The sequence below is a fragment of the Anolis carolinensis genome, chromosome 3 (assembly GCF_035594765.1).
Source record: "Anolis carolinensis isolate JA03-04 chromosome 3, rAnoCar3.1.pri, whole genome shotgun sequence".
Taxonomy (NCBI): domain Eukaryota; kingdom Metazoa; phylum Chordata; class Lepidosauria; order Squamata; family Dactyloidae; genus Anolis; species Anolis carolinensis.
Window position 1 is genome coordinate 41,616,751 of NC_085843.1, and position 27,986 is coordinate 41,644,736.

The 27,986-nt window shown below is 41.4% G+C and overlaps 1 protein-coding gene across 1 annotated transcript; it reads left to right on the top strand.

The window, feature by feature from the left end:
• The first annotated feature begins 42 nt into the window (after positions 1 to 42).
• Positions 43 to 27,866, top strand: cd200r1 (CD200 receptor 1). The gene is made up of 7 exons (XM_008107859.3): positions 43 to 399; positions 3,863 to 3,970; positions 5,256 to 5,558; positions 10,300 to 10,548; positions 14,762 to 14,879; positions 15,212 to 15,272; positions 26,828 to 27,866. The coding sequence occupies exons 1-7, from the start codon at positions 309 to 311 to the stop codon at positions 26,924 to 26,926; spliced, it is 1,029 nt and encodes a 342-aa protein (XP_008106066.2). The 5' UTR covers positions 43 to 308; the 3' UTR covers positions 26,927 to 27,866.
• The last annotated feature ends 120 nt before the right edge of the window (positions 27,867 to 27,986 follow it).

Below are 27,986 nucleotides of genomic sequence, written 5' to 3' on the forward strand. Positions count from 1 at the left end.
GATGCACAAGTTCAGTTTTTTCACAGAGTACTACTGTAGGCAATTATCTTTGCATAGACAGCAGTGAAAAAAGTATCTTGGTCTGTTTCCTCAGTGATCACTTTTAACTCTAAGCACAAAGGAAGTCCCAAAGAGTGGTAAGGCAGAAGGAGGAACCAAGCCAAGCCAAAGGAGTTAATCAGTGAAGAACATACTGAGTTACCGCAGAAATCAAGTGACGTGGAAAGAAATGCTGGCTGGAATGAAGCATTTGTACCCAAAGATGCTTGTGGGTTAGACATACTACAGAATGATGAAAAGCCTGAACCATGGATGCAAAATCTGGCATTAGTTGTTTTACAAAATGGGGTACTATGTATGTCCTGCTGCTCCCTATCATACTGGCCATGGCAGTAATGGGTAAGTCTAATTTTTCACAGGCGATATTATCTTTTCTTCTAATGTCTCTGCCTTTCAGTTTTGCCCACATGAAAGGATATCTCTCAAAGGATCTGAAGAGCCGGCATCAGGAACTTAAACTTCACAATTTATTTATAATACTTAGGGTCATGGTTTAATATTGTAACATGTAATATGCAAAATGTATACAGAAAACATAAGATTTTGTAAAGAACGAATGTAGCATTTGACAGCTGGCCTTTCTTTAAGTTCATGTCGTAGTAGAACATTATTTTAGCAAAACATAGGTCAAAATGTAAAGATGCAAATATACATTTGCTTTATTTATACCCCGCCTTTCTCCCTGTGGGAACTCAAGGCGGCTTTTATATTAATATAGTTTTATATTATCAATAAAGAATGTTTTTTTCCCATTTGGCTTTGATATCCTATATCCATGATTGGTTTTCTTTAATAAAATTGTAACTGGTATCATAGCAATAACATATAAAGGCGATGAGAATCATCCTGAAAATTTTGATGTTGAGTATTAACTCTCTCCAGTTCTGCTCCAGTTACTCTTAACAGAATATTATACAATTTTATTATACTGTATTTCAGAGCAATTTTCTAATGATTTGGCTGATTTCTAAAATTTCAAGGCATTTCTCAATCCTTGTGCGTGGTAGATAACAATATGTAACACTATTTTAATTCCTGGATTATAAATGTCATTTCCTAATTGGTTTTATCATAAAAACATGGAAAAAGTTTATTAAACTGCCAAAGCTTTGTTTTTGCGGGATATCCTGTAGCAAATTTTGCTATGGTTTTCCAATGACTATCTCGTAGAGTCTCAACCAATTCAACATAGTTTGTGGCAGCCACAAAAACCTAGTTTCTGGAGTATAACAACTACTTTCAAAGTAAGCATCACACAATTAAACAGGAAATAAAACTTTCAAATCAGGAACAGAAAAAAATTCAAAGTTTGTTACATATTGTAATCAAATGTGTTCCTATAATCAGTTTGTGTTGTGTACAAAATTTCCTGTTGTTCAATATACTTCATCAATTAACAAATGGCATTTCGAATTGAGGCAACTGCCTTTCTATTCCTCTGGACAAAGAAAACTTTGAAATAAATCTGGGTGGAACAGCAGAAATTATCAAGGTGTTCTAGGGCTGAAAGTGTGTGATTTGCCTAAGGCCATCCAGTGGGTTTCCATGGTTGAGTGGGGAGTGAAATCTTGGTCTCTGGGATCATAGGGTACATCTACACTGTAAAATTAATGCAGTTTGGCATCACTTTAATCAGCCATGGCTCACTGCAACTGAATTTGTCATTTGGGGAGGAAGAGAAAGCAAAGACCTTGCAAAACTGTAATTCCCACAATTCCACACATTGAGCTATTCCAGTTACACTGGTGTCAAAGTGTGTAGAAGCACCCAAGTTACAAGGCATCCCAGTCAGCCAAGGCTGGAGGTCTGTTTAAACAAGGAGGTCTTTGCCTACCTGGGAGTAGATTGAACCTCCTTCCAGAGAGAATGCCAAAACAACGGAGGAGGGGAAATCCAGCCTTCAATTGGAAGCCAAATTCTTCTTCGCCAACCAGCCAGTTGCCCAAACCAGTTTGAACTGGTGGAAAACTGCTAAAAGTATTATGCTCAGAGGAAAGTGAGCTGCCAATCTGAATGTTGTCCAAACATTTATAAATTTACCTGGTGGTTATAGCAGTAAGTGAGCTAAAATCCCATATACATCATTTGGATCAACCAACACTTCTGGGAACAGGACTCCCACAGTCCTTTGGACAGAGCACCTCCTATTTCTTTCCCACATAAATGTCAACACTGAATTTATCCTTTCATGTATCACCTAGCCTTCGTAAAATATTACATGCTTAATGATATGTAAATGGCCCTTTCTTTCGGCATGAAAAGTCACTCTGCGAGGGAGCAGGTGTTTCTGAGAAGCAGTAAGGAGTGTACCCCATTCTCTCACCACATTCTTCCTACAAAGAGGTTTCCTAACTCTGAGAGTTTCAGATGCATATTGGCTTTGATCAACACTCCACCACCCCCTCCAATAAACATGCCACTGTTTCCCTGCTCTCAATGACTCATGCGTGTGTTTTTAACCCAACAAAGGTTTATTGGTTTTGCTTTATAGGTATTTTTGCTTGTAGCACAAAGCTTATCCTTCATAGTATTTGTAGAGATTTTGGTTCAGCGTCTATTGATTTCAGTTCTTACTTGCTTAGCATATTTATATCATAAACGTCCTTCAGAAGATTTTGGAAAACATGCCTCCACGCAATTTTATCCTTACAGTGACCCTAGCGGGACAAGTTAAGCTAAGAAATGGTGACAAATCTAATCTCATCTAGTGGGGTTTTGCATTACTATAGTTCTCAGGAGCCCCTGATGGTACAGCGGGTTACACTGCTGAGCTGCTGAGCTTGTTGACCAAAAGGTTGGCAGTTCAAATCTGGGAAGCGGGGTGAGCTCTCACATTTAGCTCCATCTTCTGCCAACCTAGCAGTTCGAAAACATGCAAATGTGAGTCCATTAATAGGTACTGCTCCGACAGGAAGGTAACGGCGCTCTATGTAGTCATGTCAGCCATGACTACATGACCTTCGAGGTGTCTACGGACAACACTGGCTCTTTGGCTTAGAAATTGAGATTAGCACCACCTCCCAGAGTTGGACATGACTACACTTAATATCAGGGGAAAACCTTTACATTTACCTTTACCTTATTGTCCCCTGGTCTCAGGACTGGGACCTATTTCCCAATTCTCAAGGGGTAAGAATCTCAGGACGAGAATTGTTTGGAAACTGTGTTTATGCCTATTTCCCTTAGACTTGGAGCTTTTTGTTTGAATGGCATACTATGTGCAACTGTGTTTGATGCTTAATGTATTATACCTAATAACATAACCTAAGCCCATTCATGCTGCAGAATTATAGCATTATTGTTCTACTTTAATTACTATGGTTGTATTCCATAGAATTCTGAGCCTGGTTTTGGGTTGTTACCACCCAGATATTCCTATCAGATCTTACACATTATAGCAATCTGAACCTGGATCTTCCCAGTTGTAAATCAACCATCCAGCCACAACAACTTTATCATATACATGTACAGCAGAATAACACATGACAGAGCCATATGGAAACTGCAATAAATATACACACATACACCATATATGCCTATATTTCCAAGAATGATCTTTGAATGATAGTGGAAGCTGTTCCAAGGTCTGGTCTTCCTTTATAAATAAGTTAATTACAGGAGCAGATTGTGACAGGATTCCTCTATCCGCAAGCTTATGTAATTAATTTAAAATGTATCTGCCCAATAATTTTATTTCAGTGCTTGTAGCATTGTCATGAGCTTTATGCTGTAAAAAATAGAAATAAAAACAGGTATATGTAGTGGTCCTGATTTTATGATTTCTTGTCATCACTCTTCTTAGGGTCATCTCTTGCAAGACAGACCAATCAAAATAATTCTATGCAGCGCCATGGCAACATTTCCATCAGATCTGTGACAGTGAACAAGGTTACATCTCAGTTGGCAGAAGGTATTCTGGATATCTGTATTTATATTTTAATGTAATGTATATAATTATGCTGTATACACTTATTACATCGTGTACATACCTGCTCTTATGAATAGTATATAACATTGCATAACATATAACAATGATATTTTAATGTACTGTATATAATTATGCTGTATACACATAATACATCTTGTACATACCTGCTCTTATGAACAGTATATAACACTGCAGAATATATAAAAATGATATTTTACATTACTATATTCTATTTTTTCCTCCATTATAACACAGTACTTGATCTGAAGGCAGAATAGGACCTATAGACATGATTACTAGTTAGCCATATATAAATAGGATATTTTTAAAAACAAAATTAAAATATGGTAAATATGACTTATAGTAAACTGGATATGTTGAAAAACAAAATTAAACATGGTTCTAACAAAATGTTGCATTATGGATCCATAACAACAGTACTAATAGGAATTTGCAAGGTCCTGTCCTTTCAGTTTTATGTGATGGCCCATTATCTGAGATTAGCTTCAGACAGTCTGCTGTTTTCCTACCTCCAGAAGTAGGGCCAGTCCTACCATTACTGAGTGGACCGCCTCAGCCAGCAAATGCTGTCAATATGACAAAAGTAGCAAAGTATTGGCAAGGAGAGCTGTGCATACCATGCATCTTGCTCATTACTCCTTCATCTAGACTGTTTCTTTCAGATGCTGTTGCCAGCATTGAGGTTCAATTCAACACAAGTTTGATGGTTTCAGGAGTCAGAGGCATAAGGAAAACAGCAGTGATAATCCTCTGGAATATTGAACCATATGTGCTCTTACTCATGTTGCCAAGTGGGTGCCAATTCTCACTCAGCCATGACAAGTCACACTTTCCCAATCTGATAAGAAGGCAAAGGCAGACCCGCTCTGAAAAATTATTTCCAAGAAAACCTCATTAGATTTGTCATAGGGTTGCCAAAAGTCACAAACAACTTGCAGGCACACACCACCACCACCACCACCAACAGTGGTAGCCCAAGGCCACATGGTAAATTCATTGACCAAGCAGAAATTTGAATTTGGTCTCCATCTTCTAAGCCCAGCACTTCAAACAATACTCTGCACTGATTCTCCCTAAACAGTTGTAAAAATGTAAAAATATTAAAATGGTGCAAATGATATTAATGGAAGAAACAATGTAGCAGCTAATGTGCTGAATTCACATAATTAGAATATGCCAATTATATACCCAGATTTGAGGAATTCAACTAAGGTGACTCCTCATATTTCTTTCTCTGTCCTTTCAGGTAAAGTGAATAAGTCTGCAGTAATTGGCACAGCTGTTGTATTGGATTGCCCTCATCACATATATGACCTGGCAGTATGGAATGTATACTTACATAATGGAATGTGGTGCCATTTATCATACAGGACTGATGAATGGCAGGAAAGCAAAAACTGCAGCGAGGATACAAATTGGTTATCTAGACCAGAGCACCTGCCTTCTCTTCAGATAAAGTCAGCCCAAATTTCCAACGAAGGATTATACCGATGTTCTATTTCAGATACTAATGGAACTTTCTTCTTTTCATACTATCTAACAGTGTTAGGTAAGAAAATTCTTTTTTATTCCACTTCTGTCTGAGATGGGTTCTGTGGGAGTCCTACACTACTAACCCTGTGAAATGGAGGGGCTGCTGTATTGCTCTAAGGCTGTAGAAAGAGCTCTGTTGGCTTAGACTAAAGCCTAATGAGTCCAGTATTCACACAGCAGTCATCCAAGTGCCTATGAGAAGCACACAAGCAGGACAGGAACACACTGCCACTCCTATTTCTATACTTCAGAAATAGATATATAGAGACATAACGTCTATGTCACTGATGATAATATAGATCTGTTATTTCTTGAAGGCACTGAATGCCTCGTCCTCATGAATTGGCTCACTCTTCTTTTGAAACTGCTCATACTGAAAGTCCTCACAACATTTTGTGGAAACAAATTCCATGGAGAATGTAATTATGTAATGTATGAAAATCTATTTCCATGTATTTGTTGTGAATCTTGCATCCATCATTCAGATTCAAAGGGCAACATTCATGCACTTTAAGGACTAATTTGACTCTCAGTCTAGTTTTTAATGCAGCTATCATAATTCCCTGACACATTCATTTCTTCTTCTCAAGAGTGAACAATGACCAAACATGGCAAGTGCTTCCTTCTATTGAGTGGAATTATAGTGTTATCATTCTACTCGGGCTGTGGCGCAGGCTGGAGAGCAAGCCAGCTGTAACCAGTTGCAATGAATCACTATCACCAGGAGGTCATAGAATCATAGAATCATAGAATCATAGAATAGTAGAGTTGGAAGAGACCTCAAGGGCCATCTAGTCCAACCCCCCGCTAAGAAGCAGGAAATCGCATTCAAAGCACCCCCGACAGATGGCCATCCAGCCTCTGCTTAAAAGCCTCCAAAGAAGGAGCCTCCACCACAGTCCGGGGGAGAGAGTTCCACTGCCGAACAGCCCTCACAGTGAGGAAGTTCTTCCTGATGTTCAGGTGGAATCTCCTTTCCTGTAGTTTGAAGCCATTGTTCCGTGTCCTAGTCTGCAGGGCAGCAGAAAATAAGCTTGCTCCCTCCTCCCTATGACTTCCCCTCACATATTTGTACATGGCTATCATGTCTCCTCTCAGCCTTCTCTTCTGCAGGCTAAACATGCCCAGCTCTTTAAGCCTCTCCTCATAGGGCTTGTTCTCCAGACCCTTAATCATTTTAGTTGCCCTCCTCTGGACGCTTTCCAGCTTGTCAGCATCTCCCTTCATCTGCGGTGCCCAAAACTGGACACAGTATTCCAGGTGTGGTCTGACCAAGGCAGAACATGAGTTCGAGGCCCGCTCGGAGCCTATGTTTGTCTTGTCTTTGTTCTATGTTAAAAGGCATTGAATGTTTGCCTATATGTGTAATGTGATCCGCCCTGAGTCCCCTTCGGGGTGAGAAGGGCGGAATATAAATGCTGTAAATAAATAAATAAATAAATACTTTGATTCCCGTGGGAATATCCAGTAGAATCCAGTGGTTTGTAATCTGGGGAGGCTTTCTCGTTAGACTGAGCCTAGTACAGGCAAGTTTAAAACAAGCTTATGACAGTTCAGAAAGGCTTTAATGTGGGTGTTCGGTGAGTGCGTTGGTTTGATAAAGGGAGCGGGAAAGATCAGGTTGAAACAAAGGTAGCACAGAAGCATCATATCACAATTCATCTCTTGAAATTTGTATAACAAGTGTTCTTGAAATATTATCTGATTGCACAAATGTTCATGGGCAGAGAGAGAACAAACATGCTATAATAATAATTATTATTTCTTACATGCCTCTTCTTTTTACCTCCCACGGCTTGAGGCAGGTTACAACACTGATAAAACACATAATCAAAACACATAATCATTTAAAAACACTATGCAGAATACACATAATAAAACATATTTCCATAAAAAACATATTAAAATTCACAAAACAAAAGTTAGACATAGAGTGGAATTTTAAAATGTATCATTAAAACTGTCTGGGTAGGCCTGCTGGAAGAGATAGGTTTTCACTTGTGACTTAAATTGCGACAACTGATCTAGCTGTCAGAGCTCTACCAGCTCTGCCCCACAGTTGTAGGGCAGCCAATGAAAAGGTCCTCTGGGTGACAGCTGCCACCCAGACTGGAGAAGATGCCCCCCCCCCCCCCAGATGACCTCAATGTTCGGGGTGGATTATACAGGAGAAGGCCATTCTGTAGGGAACTTGGACCCAAACCCTGTAGGGTAACAAGAAATGTGAAAGAATTCACAATGGCAGATCTACTATATTGTCCTTTACCTCAGGCAGCCAACTTTCTTTATCACTTTCCTTCAGATAGCATGTTAAATCTGCCATCTTACATATGTATTTCCCAATTCCACCTACATCCAAAGCAGGCTAAGTGGAACTGGACAGATAGCAGAAGATGTAGAGTTGCCAGCTGAGTACTTCTAAATAAAAGATGTGGATAGGTGTACAATCTCTTGTGCATCTTTTCAAGATATCCTTCCATTGATTTAGCAGTTTTCTTATTCCTAATTTACCTATATGTCCTCTTAGTGAAAACGCTGTCAATGAGCCCACATGCTTCTGGGTTCTTAGCTTCCCATGCTGGGATCCTGTCAGCATCCATTGGCCTTGTTTTTTGCAGATAACCAGGAACCAGATTCTTGCTAATTGAAGTTTGCTTGTTTATTTATTTATTTATTAGACTTGTATACCGCTACTCCCAGTTTGGCTCGGAGTGGTTTACAGAAATAGATTAAAACAATACCCTTAGCTTTAAAATAACAATAAAAACAACAGTAAAAACAACAATAAAAACAGACATAGCCCTGAGTTTTTCACCCATTGAAAGCTTGTCGGAAGAGCAAGGTTTTGCAGGCTTTCCGAAAGGCAGGTAGGTCTCGGATAGTTCGAGTTTCAACCAGCAAGGCATTCCATAAATGAGGGGCTATAATCGAGAAGGCTCTCTGCCTAGTGGAAGACAAATGATAAGTCCGTATGTTAGGGACTTCAAGCAAATTTTGGTCTTCGGACCGAAGTAATCTCTGGGGTTGGTAGGGGGATAAGCGGGCCCTCAGGTACACCGGCCCCAAACCATGTAAGGCCTTAAAGGTTAGAACCATTATCTTGAAAGTAATCCGGTACTTAATCGGTAGCCAGTGCAGCTGTTGTAGAATTGGGGTGATAGGCCACCTCGCCGGCACCCCGGCGAGAAGACAAGCCGCCGCATTTTGCACCAGCTTCAGTTTCCGGATCACTGACAGAGGATGGCCAATGTAGAGGGCGTTACAGTAGTCGAGCCTCGAGATGACCATCGCCTGGATCACCGTAGCCAGGTCGTTCCTAGATAGGTAGGGAGCCAGTTCTATTCTTCAAATGCAGTTTGAGAAGTTTCTTCCTGTCAATTTGAGAATTGTAAGCTCAATACTCTAGGAGGTGGTTCTCAAAGGCTGGCTTGCTCTTAGATGTATCTTAACCCTTTTACAGACCTCTGAAAATAACCAAAGCCTGGATTTCTACCTAATAGTATGTCCAGCAGTCAGAGATCCTAGTTAAGGTATAAAGATACAAATGGCTTGGAGGAATAAACTAAAGGCTTTGAGAAGGATGCAGAAACATCCCTAAGAAAATCAGTTTACATCACAGAAGGACCAGAATAGGTAGATAGAAAGATAGATAGATAGATAGATAGATAGATAGATAGATAGATAGATAGATAGATAGAGATAAAAAGGAGGGAAAACATTTTGGGTCACTTGAATTATCTAATCCTATTACTACTGACTGCTCTGGGGCATTCTTGACTCTTGGGTGTTAAACGTCATTACAATTCCAGCACTAAAATGAACAAATATCTCATGCGTTTGGCTTAACTTTGCTCCCTCAGTTAAATGATGTACATGTGATCATTATCTCCAGATGCGTACTGTTTCCCATTGCATGCCCTTGCCATGTGAAACTGAGACGTGTCAGTTGCATGTGGTGTGCTGACCTTTCAGTTCAGTTCTGACGATTGTGTAACCTACCAATCCTTTTCCAGCATTCGTGCTAGATCTGCATTGCATATCTCAAGGGGGATGGGGGGCAAGCTGAGCAGAGAAAGAGATGACAAGGCAATATACTGCCAAATTCCTGAGATGCTGCCAAACTGAGAATGAGTCACTTCTTCATTTGCCTGACTGTTCATCTTCTTAAGGTTCCTTCTGTCTTAAGAAGAGAAGCCCCTCAGGCTCCAAAAGCAAGCATAACTGGAGTTGTAGTTCATACAACATTTCACTCTTTGTTAAGGTAGCAACTTACACATTTTGAAATTTGCATATATACCAGGATGCATCTGTGTGCTAAAGAAAAGTAAGTACCAGCATAAAATATATAACAATTATCAATGATCCAATTAGTGTACATATGTGATTTTAAGTCACCTGCCACGTATGGTGGCTCTAGGAATTTCACAGGGTATTCCTGGACAATGAATGATTTTGTCTTCCTCTGAAAGATAGCCTACAATACCTACTATTTGTTGCTGATCTTCCATCAAAGTACTAACTGGGCCGGACCCCGCTCAGCTTACAGGATCAGGCAGGTTCTATTCTCACTCATATATGTATCTATACATCTATAAGCAAATATAACAATAAATCCTAAAATTTAAATTTCTTAAAAGGCAAGGCAATTTTCTATGTGAGTCACTAAAATATTATTCAGTTCATTTGCATCTCATTTCCATGTGTCCCCAAATGACCCCTTCAATTGTGGTATAAATCTGACTTTTTTTCCCTTTCAGTGCCTCCCAAAGTGTCTTTGAGTTATAACGTCAATGGCAATCCTATGTGCAAGGCAACTGCTGGAAAACCAGCTGCACAGATTTCATGGATCCCGGCAGGAGATTATAAAACGAAACCTGAAGTCTCACTTAAGGGCACAGAGACAATCATCAGTGAATACTATGTCACCAATGCCACTCAGGATGACATAGCTTGTATCGTCTCACATCCTGCCTGGGAAAAGTCCCATGTCTTCAATCTCTCATTAGGTAACACTACTTATTATTTATTTACTAGCTTGGGGATCCGACAGTGCCCGGGTTATTAGAAGAAGGCATTGTTTGTTTTGGGATGTTAGCTAATATCACTGAAGTTTGGTCCAGATCCATTGCTGACTGGGTTCAGTGCTCCCTGGGTAAGGATGAACAGCAACTTCCAGATTCCCATAGCAATCACCCCCAAACCCTGCCAGTACTTGCAGTTGGCCATGTTGGGTCTGTGTGCCAAGTTTAGTCCAGAATCGTCGTCAGCTGGCTTCAGGGTTCTCTGGATAAGGGTAAACTACAACTCCCAGATCTGAGGTCAATCACCCCCAAACCAGGCCTGTATGCACAGTTGGCCATGTTGGGTCTGTGTGCCAAGTTTGGTCCAGATCTGACGTCAGCTGGGTTCAGTGCTTTCTGGATGCAGATGAACTACAACTCCCAAAATCAAGATCCATTCGCCCAAACCCCTGCAGTATGTTCAGTTGATCATGGGCTTCTCTGTGCCAAGTTTGGTCCCAGTCCATTGTTGGTGGTGGTCACAGTATCAGTGAAGATACTGCAAATCCCATCATCCAATGGCAAGTTTGGTCCAGATCCATCATTGGTTGGGTTAACAGTGCTCTCTGGATGTAGGTCAAGTACAACTCTTGTAAATAATGGTGAATTCTCCCGAAACCCCTTGTTGTTACTGATCAATTCCTCTGTTAACTGTATGCCATAGGAAAGGGTAGGAAAGGGTTAAGGTAGAAGCAGAGGGTGGGATCATGCAAATTAAGGAACCCTGGGATGTCCATTCTGGAGGAATACAGAACATGTAGGAGTAAATTGTTCCTGCATGAAAGCCTTCACTTGGGTGGGGGACAAAATGGTGTGTGTGGATGACACTGGCAGGGTTTGGGCTTCATGTACATGGTACTCACTATAACCTGCATGTCAGTGGAGGGAGGGCCATGGGTGTCTCCTGCTCAGTGAGAATTATAGCTGTTTGTGGAGGTGGAAGACTGTCTGTTTAAGTGGACTCCTCCTCCACATACACACATACACATTTTCACTTTTATTATGTGTATAGAAGATTATTATTTACAGCATTTATATACCACCTTCCTCCCCTGGGGGACCCAAAGCAATTTACAGCATACTATACAAACAATGAACATAGTGTTAAAATGGTCAAACCCATAGCATGTAAAACATCCTAAGTAAAAACAGATTAAAACATCGCAAGTAAAACAGTTAAAATTACACAATCCAAAGTACTTGGATACTTTTCCTCACTGTTCCGCCATAGTGCCTACCCTTCAGCGTGTGTTGAAGTTTGACAATTAACTTGATTTTATCTTGTTGCCAGAACCTGCAAAAACAATTCATTTTTTCAGACTCCCAGTATCCGCTTGCCAATATGAGAACTGGCTGGGATATTCTGTGGTGTTGTAGTTGGAAAAAAAATAAGTTTTCATGTTTGAGCTTCTGCTTCTACCTCAGGCTTCAACTGCTAGTCTCAAGAAGCATGAAATCACTGAAAGAACTATTGAAATGCTAAACTATTAACATGTTAAAGAACTGTTGAAATGCTTAAGGAAATCCCATTGATTCTGTGAGTTTTCTCCTACTGGAACTAGTAGTTGGATTTAGGCCTTATTTTTCTCTTTGTGTGCCATTTTTCTGGGTGGAACAGTTAATGGATTTTGGTGCATGTTTTTTTATTTTCTATATACTACTTCAAACATGTTTTATCTCAAAAGCCAGCTTGTGACATGTTCTGTGACAGAAATAAGATGGAAGAAAAACCAATGGTTGTTAGTCCCAACTAGAGGAGACTTACTGGATTAGTAAGAACTTGGTAATTGCTAAAGGTTTTATTTTAGAGGAAGAGAATGGCAACCCACCTCTAAATGTTTCTTGACTAAGAAAACTCTATGAAATTCATAGGATTCCCATAAATTGAAGGCACAAACACACACACACAAACATTTCAACGCCTTTGTAAGTTCTATGGACTCAAAGGGTCTACTCCAATTAGAGTTGACTGAGGATCCATCTATATCAGTGGTTCTCAACCTGGGGTCCCCAGATGTTTTTGGCCTTCAACTCCTAGAAATTCTAACAGCTAGTAAACTGACTGGGATTTCTGGGAGTTGTAGGTCAAAAACATCTGGGGACCCCAGGTTAAGAACCACTGGTCTACACTGTAGAATTAATGCAGGTTCACACTACTTTAACAACCATAGCTCAATGCTAAATCCTGGGGATTTGTAGTTTGATGAGGCACTAGCACTCAGAGAAGATTAAATACCATGTAAAACTACTGCTCCCATAATTCCACAGCATTGAGCCATGACAATGAAATTGGTGTCAAACTGCATTAATTGTACAATGTAGATGCACCCTAAATTTAAGCCAGTATCTCTTCATTCAAACACAGATCAATTTGTAAATATATCCCATGGGCCATGACTGGCCATTGTATATTTGACTTACAATTATTATTATTATTTTAAAGAAGGAGATTCTCCTCCAAAAACTGGTTGGTATTTCTTCTTCTGGCTAAGAGCTTTCATTTGGAAACAGTTCTTTGGAATTATTCCTATGAAAGTAATTGGCATGGAAAAAAATGAACGTTAGTGTTGGATGATCGTATTGATATGTTTTTAAAAGATCCTTAAAGAACGTGTTGGGTTGCTGCAAGGTTTGGCTGATGTAGGTTTTCTAATGTTCTGCACCTCTGTTCCTTTGGTAAAATCGCTTCCACAATGATGCCACAAAGGGGAATATTCTGTTGAAAACAGTCCCTAACAGTGAATCGGTGAAATGATATTTTATAAAGATGCGAAGATATTTAATTGTTTCAATTACCAAGGTATATTTAGTAGAGGCTGTTCTGTTGGAAATAAGCAATTGTTCCAAAATAAAAAGGCAGTAAATGTAAATGTTATGAAAGCAGAGTTTCAAGTAGAACGTTACAAAAATAATCTTACTTGTAATGTGTTCCTTTTTGTATACAAGCATCACTAACATTACTAACTGTTTTAAAAATAATATAACAATTAGTAATATCAGAGTTTTCAAGCAATTTCTATTTTCAGGAGATTAGTTGGCTGGGTAGTTATTAGTTATTTCCTAGTAAGTATTTTGTCATCAGCTATTTTTAGCTACGGTATTTGTCCAAATGTTTATTTATAGCATCTCTACTTGTCAGGGCTGCTGAGTAATTAACAGCAAATACAGATAAAATCAGTTATTTTAGCTGTCCTGTCTTGGGGAGCTGTAGCCAAAAAAACCAAAAAAACACAAAAACCTAAACCTTTCCAGACTTTGCTTTGGACACACACTGGAAGAGAACTCCCTAAACATATTTTTGTCATGGATAAGAATGTCAGAGGACTGTGCACAAATTCTAACCTAATCAATACGTTTCCTTTAAATTGATTCATCAAAAGTATGTATTATTTGTGTGATCCTATGCATGTTGGTGTAGAGGTACCTAGATGGTGTAGAGCGGATCACAGAACATACATATGCAGTAAATATTCAATGCCGTTTATACACAGACATGACAGACATTAATACATAGAAGTATATATAGGCTTTCCTATTTTGGCGTCTTGGAGGCTTGTGCTCGGTTCCGGCTCTTGTGCTGTCACTCCATCTCCCTGCTGAAGAGCTTTGTTTGTCAACCTCCTCCTTTTTGATAAATTGCTGGCATTTTTTCTGGGTGCCTTTAAAATACCTCCCTGTTTTTTTTAAGCGGTACCTATTAATCTACTCACATTTTGCTTTCGAATTGCTAGGTAGGCAAAAGCTGGTCTAAAGGTCAGGAGCTCACCTTGACCTGGGCTTCAAACTGCCAACCTTTTGACAGGCAAGATTTACTGCAGCTGGTGGTTAATCTGCTGTTCTAAAACCTGGTCCTATGAAAATAGAAAAAAGTTTTTCATTTCCAACGGCCTTTTTGTGAGCAATTCTCATGATGTCTCAGGAAAGTGCTTTTGAAATAATAGGATGTGGTCAAAAATCACATTCCACTCACATCAAACAAAGCCTTTTCCAGGACATAAATTGGTCCAGGAGACCAAAAAATGTGGTTAAAATGTCTGTATTTTTTTGGCTTTCAAGTTGCACATTACCCACTCCATAATCTAGAAGGTATTCATGTATTCGGTTAAGTTTAAAGTTATGATATTTGTTAACTGTTTTTTCTGACACCTTGAATCTTCAGCCATGAACAATGCAGGAAGGACAGATCTTACGCGAATTCTCTATAGCAGCCTCATTTGTCTCCTGGGAATCTTCATGCTTCTACTTTTCATTTACCTATGGAGGGTCTTCCGTGGAAGGTATTACATACTTAACTTACACAAACTATAATATGTACATAATTTGGAATCCTTTTCAGATATTTTAACCAATTTTCATATATCTTTTATAAATAGTAGAATATGTTTCAGCCTTCCAACATTGTTTTATTACTTACACGGTTTTAAATGAGTCATTTGTGGCTTTGTTGTATGTTGCCCTAAGACCTTGAGATAGAGGGCAAAATATAAACATTTTAATAAAGAGAGAAATAAAGAAATTATATCTTATATTTAACATGCTGATTTCAACTCATTTTGTATGGCGTCAATCTGGAATATAGCATCTGACTGCATTTTCCTTCCAATTACAGAAAAACAGATGTCACTGTTCTGAAAATCCCTGAAACAATTTCAACACGACTGAGCTTCCAGGTAAGACAAAGAAGATAATGTAATACTTACAATACTGTAGTAGGCAGACACAGGCTGCAAATCTCACAACATGGTGCCTATTGCAAAGTAGTGTGATGCAGTGTGAAATGACTATACTGAAAAACATTACAGATGGAGATGGTCTGTGATAATTACCTATGGATCCACACCTCTCATCTTTATATTGTTACTGCAATGCTTTTTTTATTCACAGTAAAGTGGTCCTAAGACTTGGGTTGCACCAACAGTGTTGGGTCCATAATGCATATGTATCTGAGCCCATAAACCATGTGGGTCCATTGGCTCTAATGTAGAATAACATGCATGCACAAACATGAGATCCACCAAACCAAACAGGGTACAAAAAAAGCATTGAAGCCCGGAAGGAGCTTGAAGGTTTGCCCTTTTCTGCCATTTTTTTGCAATATTTTGCAAATATGACGCTGGATAAGATGCTTGCTGGTTGGCTATATATTTGTTTTCCTAATAGTATATGCAGAGAAGTTGCAGAGAAGTTGTATATCAATTTATATATTTTTGAAAGTCAATATCAAGAAAAATGTATTTCTAAACATATGATCAACTTCTCTTAATGCATATGCTTAGTCATTGTTCCGTCCCCCAGGACGATGGTTTGCCTTACCTATTGGTCGTTTGTTTGTTTTCCCTCCTTTACATTTTGTTTGAGCCTCTGGCTGCAATAGCCTAGGAAAAGTGGCTTGGAATCTGCAAGAGCTGGCTGCAGTTTTCTTTGCAGTGATTGGTCAAAGAATGCAACATCTTAGGACCGCCCTTTTTACCAGGGTCTAGTCTCCATTTTGGAGCTTCATTCTGGCTATAGTCTTCCAACGTGCTGGAGCTGTGCAAAGCTAACTGGGACAAATCATCCTCAAAACCAGGCCAATCTAAGCCTATCCAAATTAGATAAGTATTGAATTATATTGATCTGGAATAGGAAATCTAGTTGGAGGAGCAGGGTTATTCTGTCGCTTCTAGAACTAATCTTTGCTGTAAAGATAGGGAAGGAAAGAGTTTCTCCTTCTAATATAGGCAGCGTGATTAGGGTATAGTGGTTTTATAATCACCTTTGCTTTCTGGAACCAGGGATAATTCTGTACCTAAAACCTATAGAAATTTGTTTCATTTTCTGCAACTTTAAGATCTGTGCCAGGTTTACAACCTTGTATGAATAAACATCCTTTTTTGAAGTTATCCAGACTCAGTCGTTCAATATCTATAGGACAGCTTATAGGGATTTGCAGTTCGCCCGGATAAAGGACAGCACGTTTCAGTTTTATAGTTTTTTATTGTCCGGCGGACGGCACAGTTTTGAGGTAGATCAGCGGTTTTTCCGCTTGAGCTAGCTTGCACGGCTTATAGTTTTTTATAGTTTAGGAAGTTTAGTTTAGGCCGCGGCTTTTCCGCCTGAGCTCAGTCTGCATACCTAAAGACTCTACCAGCGTCTGAGGCAGTGGAGCCCGCTCTCAGACCTGAAGGAGTCAAATAGTGGGGCTCTATTTCCTTGCTATTTGGCTCGCGTGTGCGCACGTGGCCCAGTGGCTTTCTGGGTTTGCACAGGCTGTGCAGTTCCCAGCAACGTCCAGGGCTCCCTCGGCGGTAGACCTCGAGCCGCGGAGCACCAGCGACAGTTCTTTGGCTGGCTCTGAGGCGTGAAGCCCACCAGAACCAGGCTAGAACCTGGACAGGCCTGGCAACGCTGCTGCGAGTTCGGCCGGAGCACTCGGCCGGCTTCGACCTGCCTCATCGTCCTGCGGTGGTGACCTGCCTCATCGTCCTGCGGTGGTGACCTGCCTCATCGCCTGGCGGTGGTGACCTGCCTCATCGTCCTGCGGTGGTGACCTGCCTCATCGTCCTGCGGTGGTGACCTGCCTCATCGTCCTGCGGTGGTGACCTGCTTCATCGTCCTGCGGTGGTGACCTCCCTTCACAGCGGGGAGGAGGCGTCTTTTCTCTCCTCCTTTCCAAAGCCAGCCTCGGTGCTCCTTCGGCGGCAGGCCTCGAGCCGCAGGGCACGAGGTGCTTGAAAATTTGGCGAAGTCGCCATTTTGGCAGTTTACGTCACTCGGGCAAGGGAGGTATCAAGTGGCAAGTTGCTGTCAGTTGGCATTTTGCAGCTTGCCCACTAAAATCTGGCGCCAAAGGTCACAATCTTTGTAAAGTATAGTTACTTAGTGATATATATTGCTATGGTTAAGTGTTGTGCATTGTATTATATATTGTATTTGCTTTTGTTGTAAATTTACTTGCTATTAAGAATACATAATGTCTATGCAATTTCAAGATGATACAGATGGTATACCTCCTTCTGAGGCTGAAAGTAGGAATGAAAGGCCCCAAAGGATAAAGCACCCTTCAGCCAAGATGCTAGCCCATCTAATAGATGAAAGGGAGCTCCTCCATGTGAGGTTAGGTTCGGCATGGGAGCGAATTGTAACATTGATGGACAGAATTGAGAGCTTGGGTATTACAAGGGTGCCATCCATATTACAGACCGACCTTGAAGAGACCTTCGGTCTCTGGAGGGGTTTGGTGTCTAAGATAGTCCAGGTCCTCGAGCGCATTAACGCCAAGGATTCAGAGTTAGAAATAGTGAGTGTCTTAGCTGACACTAATGAGAAAGAAAATAAGGTGAGGGCAATTCTAGATGCCTTGGAATTTAGTTCTCCACCTGTTAATCTAAGGTCTGAGCCAAAAGGAAATCAGTCTTCCTTATGCAGCCATGAGACCAATCTTTTAAAATCACCTGCTGTGGCACTTAGTCTTAAGTCCAACCGCTCTAGCCACGTATCTAAACTAAGGGAGTGTGCATCATCTAAACATAGCCACTCTAGCAAGTCTTCTGCTGCTGGGAGTGCCATCTCTTCCCTAGCTGCCTTGCACATTAAGGAGGCTGCACGTCTGGAGCTAAAGAGCAAGGTAGCGGGGGCGGAGGCTGATGCTAAGGCAGCTGATCTCACCCTTCCCTTTAAAGAAGAAGAGCAACGACTGCAAAGCAAAATGCAAATAGAACAGGCCCAAAGGCAATGTGAAATAGAAATGCTTAGAATAAAGATGGATGCCGCAGCCAAAAGGGTAAGGGCTGAGACTTTGGCCAAGGCCCTAATTGAGCCACTCACAGAAGAAAATGTAAGTCAGTTGCCGAAGCAGGACCCTTCTTCCAAGGTGCTTGTGCATCTTAATAGCTTAAACAGCCAGTTTTCGGATGAGGAACAGGAAGACTTCTCTCCTTACCCAGAGCAGGGCCCCAAAGTCACTTTTGAGTTTCCTGCAGAGCAGAGCGTCATAGCGGGGAGCTCACCCTTGCCCGAGCTACCTGTGCCTCCTGCTAAATCCCTAGGTCAGTCAATCAGGGCCTCAAGGCCAAGTGCTAGTTGGCCCTTACAGACAGCTGCACAGGGAGCCACCGATTCGTCAGTGGTCGATGTCATCCCTCCAAGAGGCCAAAGGTTGACGCAAGGTGCACGGTGGGAGTCCACTCCACAACAGCAAACTCCTCAATTGTTCCCTTCGACGCCAGAGTCCCAGCTTGTCTCCATCATCAGAAGCCCCAGAAGAGATCTTAAGGACAAGGGTGTCGAAAAGTTTTCGGACAAGCCTGAGGAATTTCTTCTCTGGAAGGCCACCTTCCAGAGAGCAATCAGAGACTTAAAGTTATTGCCTGAGGAAGAACTGACTCTTCTGGCTGCATGGTTGGGCCCAGCCTCATCCTCACAAGTTAAGAAGATCTACGCAGCCCACGTAGCCGATCCCGACAAAGCCCTGGAAAAGGCCTGGGCCAGGTTGCAGCAGAGGTATGGGGCCAGCACAGAGATTGAAGCATCTCTTATGGACAAGCTCCAAAGGTTCCCAGCTTTGAAACTCAAAGACTTCAAACTCTTGTGGGACCTCAGCGATCTCCTTACGGAATTAGAGTCGGCCAAGGAGAATCCAGAACTGCCCGGTTTGAAGTGCCTCGATCAGCACCTGTCCCAGAGGCAGATCTTGACCAAGCTGCCCTTCACTTTGCAAGAACGCTGGGGACAGGAGGTCTTCAACTACAAGGAGGCCCACTCCCAGGCATACCCTCCATTTTCTCATTTGGTCCAGTTCATCACCAGGGCGGCCAGAGAAAGGAATGATCCGCAGACGGGCCTCCCCACCTTATACCAAGGGACCCAGCCAGAGAAGGCACCTAAAGTGGAGAAAAAACCATCCAGAGAGGCCAAAAGACCGGTTAGTGTTAAGGCTGTTGAAACTCAGCACAGGGCCAACGAATCCAAGTCAGAGGTGAAGGAGGTGCTCTGCCCCATTCACCAAAAGCCTCACAGTTTGGCCAACTGCCGGGAATTTGGCAAGAAGCCTTATAAAGAAAGACAACAGATTGTACAGAAGCTGGGCATATGTTTTAGGTGCTGTGGAGCAACTCCTCACTTTGCATCCAACTGCAAAGAGGACGTCAAATGCGCAAGGTGTAACAGCCTTAAGCATTGCACCGCGATGCACAACTCTGACGCTGTCTCCCGTGCCAAAGGGGACACGTCTTCCAAAGAAGGGTCATCTACTGAAGCCACCAACATGCAGGCCGCGTCACGGATGCAGGAGGATGCTCCATCAGTCGCCTGCACTGAACTATGCTCTGACGTGCACCAGTTCAGAGTCTGCCATCCCATCTGCCTAGCAGATGTATATCCAGCCAGAAGACCTTGGCTTAAAAAGAGACTTTACGTGGCTTTGGATTCACAAAGCGACGCCTCCCTGGCGACTCCAGAGTTTTTCCAACTGTTTGACATAAAAACCCAGACGGTCGACTACACCATGTCCACCTGTGTAGGGAAGAAGAAGTTGCAGGGTCGCATAGCATCCGGCTTTGTTGTTTCCTCTTGCAACCAGAAGAGGCAGTTCAAGTTGCCAGACCTGATTGAGTGTTCCTCCATCCCTCGGAACAAAAAACAAATTGTAACTAGAGAAGTTGTGGAGGCTCATCCACATTTGCGACGATTAAAGAATGCCATACCTGCTTTCCGTCCAGATGTGGACATTGCCCTTCTGCTTGGTGTGGACTGTCCGAACTTGTTCTATGTGAACGACCAAGTTAAGGGACCTCCAGGGGCGCCCATTGCTCAGCTGCTACCACTAGGCTGGACAGTTACAGGCCCAGTGTGCATAAACAAGATGCACCCACCATCGTCGTTGGACTCCAATCAAGCACAGGTGCTTAAAGGTGGACGTCCTACACTTGTGCGCAGTTGCCTAAGTCACATCTCAGTCTACTGCCAAGCAATAACTCCAGAGTATTCCTCCATCTTCAAAGTCTCTGAGAGAGACGAAGCCACAGCGCTCTCGAAAGATGAGCAAAGGTTTTCGGACATTATGAATGCTCAAGTCTCACGAAGTGCAGAGGTGAAAGCCTGCAAATCAACCACAGAAATCAAGATGGGCCAAAGATCTTGCCTGGAACCACACCGTTTTGAACGTTTTTCGGAGTGGCACAGTCTTCTTAGAGCAGTTGCTAGGCTTATACATCGTTTAGCTTGCAAAGATAGTGAGCCTTTACACGTCCAGGATATGATAAAGGCTAAGAGCGTCATATTCAAGTCAGTACAGAGATCTGCTTTCAAGCAGGAAATAGCTAGGCTAGAGCAAGGGCTCAACATCCCTAATCAAAGTCTTCTAAATGAGTTAAACCCATTTCTAGACAAGGAGGGTATTTTGAGAGTTGGAGGAAGGTTAGCCAAAGCTAAACTCAAGGCGTGCATAAAAAACCCCATCATCATACCCCCTAATAGTCACACTGCATTGCTGCTCGTTCGGCATCACCATGAAAGGATCCATCATCAGGGTAGAACTCTAACTGAGGCAGCCCTTAGAAATGAAGGTCTGTGGGTAGTTAATGCCAAAAGGTTGGTCAACAGTTGTATTTTCAAATGTGTTAAATGCAGGCGCCTTAGGCGAAACTGTCAAAGTCAGTTGATGGCAGAACTACCTCAGGATAGGACTTTGACAGACCCACCCTTTTCCCATGTGGGAATCGATGTGTTTGGTCCTTGGGAGGTTGTCACTAGGAAAACCAGGGGTGGTGTTGTAAATAACAAGAGGTGGGCAGTTTTGTTTACTTGTTTAGTAATACGAGCTGTCCATATAGAAGTCATAGAAGGGATGGACACTTCATCATTTTTAAACGCATTAAAAAGGTTCATAGCCCTCAGAGGGCCAATTAAGTCAATTCGGTCGGACTGTGGCACCAATTTTGTAGGTGCGACCAAAGAACTCAATTGTGTGTCTAGGTTTGGGAGAGACCCAAAGGTTCAGAACTTTACGAATACTGAACAAATTATGTGGACTTTCAATGTTCCTCACGCCTCCCATATGGGTGGTGTTTGGGAGAGGATGATTGGTATTAGTCGCAAAATCCTTAATGCCATGCTTTTGAGTCATAGGTCATTGACGCATGATGTTTTGGTGACACTTATGGCGGAAGTTACCGCAATTATCAACAACCGGCCGCTGGTTCCCCTTACCAGTGACCCTGAGAACTTACAACCACTGACTCCTACACTTATTTTGACACAAAAGGTGCCAGGATGGAAGGACATCATGTTGCCAGTTCCGGACGGAACTCACCGTGCCCTGTGGAAACAGGTGCAGTCCTTGGCCAACCACTTTTGGAAAAGGTGGAAAGCTGAGTACTTAAGCCAGCTTCAAGCTAGAAGAATCTGGCAAAGCCCACAGGACAACATTGAGGTTAACAACGTTGTGTTGTTAAAGGACAAAGACTTGCCCCGCCATGCATGGCCCATGGGCATTGTATTAAAGACCTTTCCTTGCCCGGACGGTAAGGTCAGGAAAGTTCAATTAAAGACTTGCAACAGAGGCAAAGTGTCCATTTTGGACAGACCAATTAGTGACCTCGTGTTGCTTATTGGAGATGTTTAAAGTTCTAGTGTTTGTATTGTTGTGTATACAAAGGTGTTTGTATGTTTTTGATTGGTAAATTCCCACATCCTGGGAATTTAGCGGGGAGTGTTCCGTCCCCCAGGACGATGGTTTGCCTTACCTATTGGTCGTTTGTTTGTTTTCCCTCCTTTACATTTTGTTTGAGCCTCTGGCTGCAATAGCCTAGGAAAAGTGGCTTGGAATCTGCAAGAGCTGGCTGCAGTTTTCTTTGCAGTGATTGGTCAAAGAATGCAACATCTTAGGACCGCCCTTTTTACCAGGGTCTAGTCTCCATTTTGGAGCTTCATTCTGGCTATAGTCTTCCAACGTGCTGGAGCTGTGCAAAGCTAACTGGGACAAATCATCCTCAAAACCAGGCCAATCTAAGCCTATCCAAATTAGATAAGTATTGAATTATATTGATCTGGAATAGGAAATCTAGTTGGAGGAGCAGGGTTATTCTGTCGCTTCTAGAACTAATCTTTGCTGTAAAGATAGGGAAGGAAAGAGTTTCTCCTTCTAATATAGGCAGCGTGATTAGGGTATAGTGGTTTTATAATCACCTTTGCTTTCTGGAACCAGGGATAATTCTGTACCTAAAACCTATAGAAATTTGTTTCATTTTCTGCAACTTTAAGATCTGTGCCAGGTTTACAACCTTGTATGAATAAACATCCTTTTTTGAAGTTATCCAGACTCAGTCGTTCAATATCTATAGGACAGCTTATAGGGATTTGCAGTTCGCCCGGATAAAGGACAGCACGTTTCAGTTTTATAGTTTTTTATTGTCCGGCGGACGGCACAGTCATGTTCACGTTTTGCTTTGCTTTCCTCGTTTCCATATGTTTAAAATGTTGGGTATATTTTTTAAAAAAGGGAAGCCATTTGTGTCTTTATGATATAAAGTAGTAGGAGCTGTGGTGGCGCAATGGGTTAAACTCTTGTGCCGGCTGAACTGCTGACCTGAAGACTTGAAGGTCGGCAGCTCAAATCCACAAGATGGGGTAAGCTTCCATCTGTCAGCACCAGCTTTCCATGTGGGGACATGAGAGAAGCCTCCCACAGGATGGTAACATATCTGGGTATCCTCTTTGTAGATGCCCGATTCTCTCACATCAGAAGTGACTTGCAGTATATTCTCAACTTGATTCTGACACGATATCTATCTATCTATCTATCTATCTATCTATCTATCTATCTATCTATCTCATGTCAGAAGCAAGTTGAGTGCCCAAGGTAGTTAACAGCATCCCAATATTAAAACAATTAAGATCCTAAAACCAAATGACATAGAAGGTTAAGCTGAGCTTAGATGAGTGCATGAGTGCCATGTAATAGTGTTACATTTCAATATTCACATAATGAATATGAATGTAATTTAAATTTGGAAATTAAAAATATTTTTCTAGTTACTGTTTCCAGTTAATTTTAAAAGTACAGTATTTTAGAAAAATCTAGTGGAATATTCTAAGTTTCGTGCTATTCTTTTATCAAGTCTGATTTTTAAATAGTATTAGTCAACAAAGCAAGGTACAGAACATGTTACTTTTCAAACATATGAAATAACAGTGAATATTAATTTTTACAGATCGCACATCAAGTAAAAAATGACTTCTTAAAAGTTAGATCTGTTAAAACATGAGTCAGCATTAAAAACTCGAAGGCTAATAAAAAGCAAACATGCGGTTAGTAAGCTGCATCTAGCTTTGTGGTTTGCAATTCTGCAACCCTAACAACACAAAAGATGCTTTCACAAAAGAAAGGAAGCTATATTTATTCTCTAGAGTGGTCTGGCACATTTATCATATGTTGAACTCCAATTTCCATAATCTTCTATAAACAGAGTCCTAGAGCTGTTGGCTGAGGATGGTGGGATGTCACCAAGCACATCTGGCCAATTTGGAGCCAGCCAATTAGTACACTTTGCCAGAGGTTGGGATTGTTACTTTTCTTGGCTGTAGATCTCAGAGTGGATCTACAGATCCCTCTATCCCAAGATCTGATCCCAGATTACTGTATTTATTCAAATCTAACACTCACAATTTTCGGTTAAATTGCTTTGCCAAAATCAGGGTGCGCATGAGATTTGTGTAATAAGGCAATCTTAGTGCTGAACCAAAGCATTAGGGGAAGCTTCTTCAGAAGCACATGGAGCTTCTATTTGAAGGAAGGCATCTGTAATGTAATTGTCATAGATTTGTAGTTTGATAAGGCATCTACATTCTTTGGCAGAGCAGGCTCAAGGCCTTGTAAAACTACACCTCCCATGACCCAATAGCATTGAAACAAGGCAGTTAAAGTGATTTCATTCTGTAGTATAGATGTGCCCTAAGGCTTCTTTTCCATTACTGAAAGCTTTGGTGTTGTAACACAATTCTTTTTAAAGAAGGAATTCTATGCAGACAGCAACTGGAATGGGCAAATGATAAAGACTGCACCTTTTACTGCTGCACATTACGTTCACAAGCAAATACTTTTTTTGGTTTTAAAAACTGAGCTTCGCATTAGATTCAATGGCAAATTAGACTTGAGTAAATACAGCATTTGCTTTGAACTGGATCATATGAGTCTACACTGCCATATAATCTGGGATCAGATCCTAGGATATAGGGCATTGTAGATACAGCCTCAAAATCTCTGTGGTGGCTGATGGGTGCTGTGAGTTGCAATCTTTCTCCTTTGTGGAGGCCATTGTTCCTTGAATTTATCAATCACTATTCAGAACACCCAAGTGTCATTGGTGGAAACTGTCATTTCCGTAGTAGATGAGTGAGATTGAAGTCGTTTACACAGGAGAAGAAAAGGGGAAATTCTTAGTACTTCTGTACTGATAACACAATAACTTTTATATGAAGTGTACCTTGACAGCATTTCCCCCCATTCATTGCATGTCTTTCTTTTTATTTCTGCTTTTTCCTAGCTTTCATTTTTTGTAAAAGTGCACAGAATGAATTTTTGCTTTATTAAACATCATCCACTTGGAAGCTGCTTTTTTTAAAAAGCTGTTTTGGACATCCTTTAAAAAACCATGTGCACCAAAGGGTTAGGTTTCACAATCAGTGAAAACTAAATGTTTCTTGGAAATGACTTGAGCTTTTGTGTGGGGTTATCTTCCTCCAATGCTCAGCAATTTTGAGGTTTCCATAAGATGAGTGTACATCTCATATCTTCCTCTAGTTTTTCCTTCTCCCCTACAAAGCCCAGGTGTTGTAATAGAATTTTTGCTATTAGATTTTATAATGTATTAACTTTATTTCTGGTCAATAAATTAGTATTCTTTGTATAAGGAAGTAGGAAAAAGGGGAGGAAGGCAGTGGAGGGTCACTCTGAGCTTTAAATTATAGAAAAGAGCTGCCTAAAATACTGGATCTTATCCTCCGCGTAAATACAGACCTTTTAAAAATTAGTTATATAATTTTTATTAAAGTTTTACAATACAATTTATACAACACTGCAGTATAGCAATAATTTAAAACCTTGCTTTTATCTCATGCAGTTATCGCTAATAGTCAACACAGATTTATCAAAAACAAGTCATGTCAGACTAATCTGATCTCTTTTTTCGATAGAGCTACAAGCTGGGTAGATGCAGGGAACGCCATGGATGTAGCGTATCTGGATTTCAGTAAGGCCTTCGACAAGGTCCCCCATGACCTTCTGGCAATTAGTCAAATGTGGGCTAGGCAAAACTACAGTTAGATGGATCTGTAATTGGCTAAGTAAATGAGTCCAAAGGGTGCTGCTCACTAATGCCTCTTCTTCATCCTGGAAAGAAGTCACGAGTCATGATGTCATGATGAAGAGTTAGAAGGCATGATCATCATGTTTGCAGACGACACCAAATTGGGAGGGATAGCTAGCTAATACTCCAGAAGACAGGAGCAGAATTCAAAATGATCTTGACAGATTAGAGAGATGGGCCAGAACTAACAAAATGAAGTTCAACAGGGACAAATACAAAATACTCCACTTACGCAGAAAAAATGAAATGCAAAGATACAGAATGGGGGATGCCTGCCTCAACAGCAGTACGTGTGAAAAAGATCTTGGAGTCCTTGTGGACAACAAGTTAAACTTGAGCCAACAATGTGATGCAGTGGCAAGCTGGAATGTGTCCAGAGGAGGGCAACTAAAATGATCAAGGGTCTGGAGAACAAGCCCTATGAGGAGTGGCTTAAAGAACTGGGCATGTTTAGCCTGCGGGAGAGAAGGCCGAGAGGAGACATGATGAAGGCCATGTATAAATATGTGAGGGGAAGTCATAGGGAGGAGGGAGCAAGCTTGTTTTCTGCTGCCCTGCAGACTAGAATGCGGAACAATTGCTTCAATATATTGTAGCCTGATCACATAACCATGTTTTTAGGGCTCTTCTGAAGCCCAAAAGTGTTGGAGCTTGTCAAATATCTTTACTTTGTAAAGCTCTGTGTACTTTGCAATGCAATGGTGCTATAACATCAAGGTTAACTTTATTTATAGCAAGGTAAGTCTAAAGATTTTCACCAATGTACTGTATATCATGCAATGGAAGAAACAAATGGGTTTTCAGATGCTCCTTTCACTTTTTAAAAATACTTTACCGCTTTTTGCTATACTCTTCTCAAGAGCTGTGCCTTTGTTTTGTAGGAGAGTGATACACAACCATATGCCACCTTTGTGCAAGTGGAAAATGTGATCTATGACAAAGCAAGTGACTTCTCACCGGGATTTTCAAGTTCAACATGAGCCATCAATTAGGCCAAGCTTTGTGAAGATGTGTTAAAAGTGGGGGGAAACCCCTACTTAGTAACAGTGAAGACGGCATGCTATTTCTTTAAAGAGACCTTCCTTCCCACTGAACATGGAAACAATTTGGTTTGTGCACCTAAGTTGCATCATCAACAGCCCATTGTCTCTAACATTACATTTGCTCCTGTCACTGTCATTGGTTGCAAAGCCAGAGTTCGCTGTCTTCTGTGCAAAAGGAAATGCTCAACTCACTGTGCAGAAAGTTTGTGGGTTGGAGCAAAAGGGGGTTGCCGCTTCCAGGTCTGGAACTGCCTCAGCATAGTGTTGTTTTTCTCCATCTCAGGAATCTGTGTATCTGGTGTGATCCCGGGGAAGGCACAAGTTGCCAGGCAAGGAGTTTGAATCTGCTTTGAGCTCATTGCCTGGTGGGCTCAACTAAAATGATGTGCATGAGAGGCTTCACTCTGGTTGGGCAGAATGTTCATGGTAGTAACCTTTGGAGCATTACCACACCCACCCTTTATTACAATTGTTCTCCTTTTGTTATTCTGCAGCTGCTTTTATGTGTTTCGGTCATTGTCATACTTTTGGAGGGAGCAGTTGGCATGGTTCTGAATCTGGGACCTTGAGCACCAGTGCTCCCTTTGGGCACTGTGAAAGTTGGCGGTTCTCTTATGGGACTCAGGGTGCACCTGATCCAGCACAAGAGGCAAAAGGTGTTCTGGCAGCTCCTGGTGATGGGGGAGGATTATGCCCGGCTTATCCACCCTCATAGTTGTTTTCTTGTCATCCCAAATGTTTCAGCTGATGGCTGGAGATTCAGGATAATTTATCAGCAGGTGAGTTGGTTGATGCTCAGATCCACAACCTATGTGTTTGAAGGAACCCCTTTTACTGCTGTAACCAATAAAAATGTTGCCTTATTTATCCATCAAAATTCTTATATGATTGTGTTTTTGTCTAATTGGGATGGACTTGTCCATGATTTCACATAGAGATACACAATAAGTGGAGATGATCAATTCTGAAGTTCTGCCTGGGCTCCAGTGAATCCTTC

Excerpts from the sequence above, each read along its gene's own strand:
- cd200r1 (XM_008107859.3), top strand. The coding sequence starts at position 309 with ATGGATGCAAAATCTGGCATTAGTTGTTTTACAAAATGGGGTACTATG. Across the intron at positions 400-3,862 it reads ACTGGCCATGGCAGTAATGG|GGTCATCTCTTGCAAGACAG; the intron begins GTAAGTCTAATT and ends CACTCTTCTTAG. Across the intron at positions 14,880-15,211 it reads TGGAGGGTCTTCCGTGGAAG|AAAAACAGATGTCACTGTTC; the intron begins GTATTACATACT and ends TTCCAATTACAG.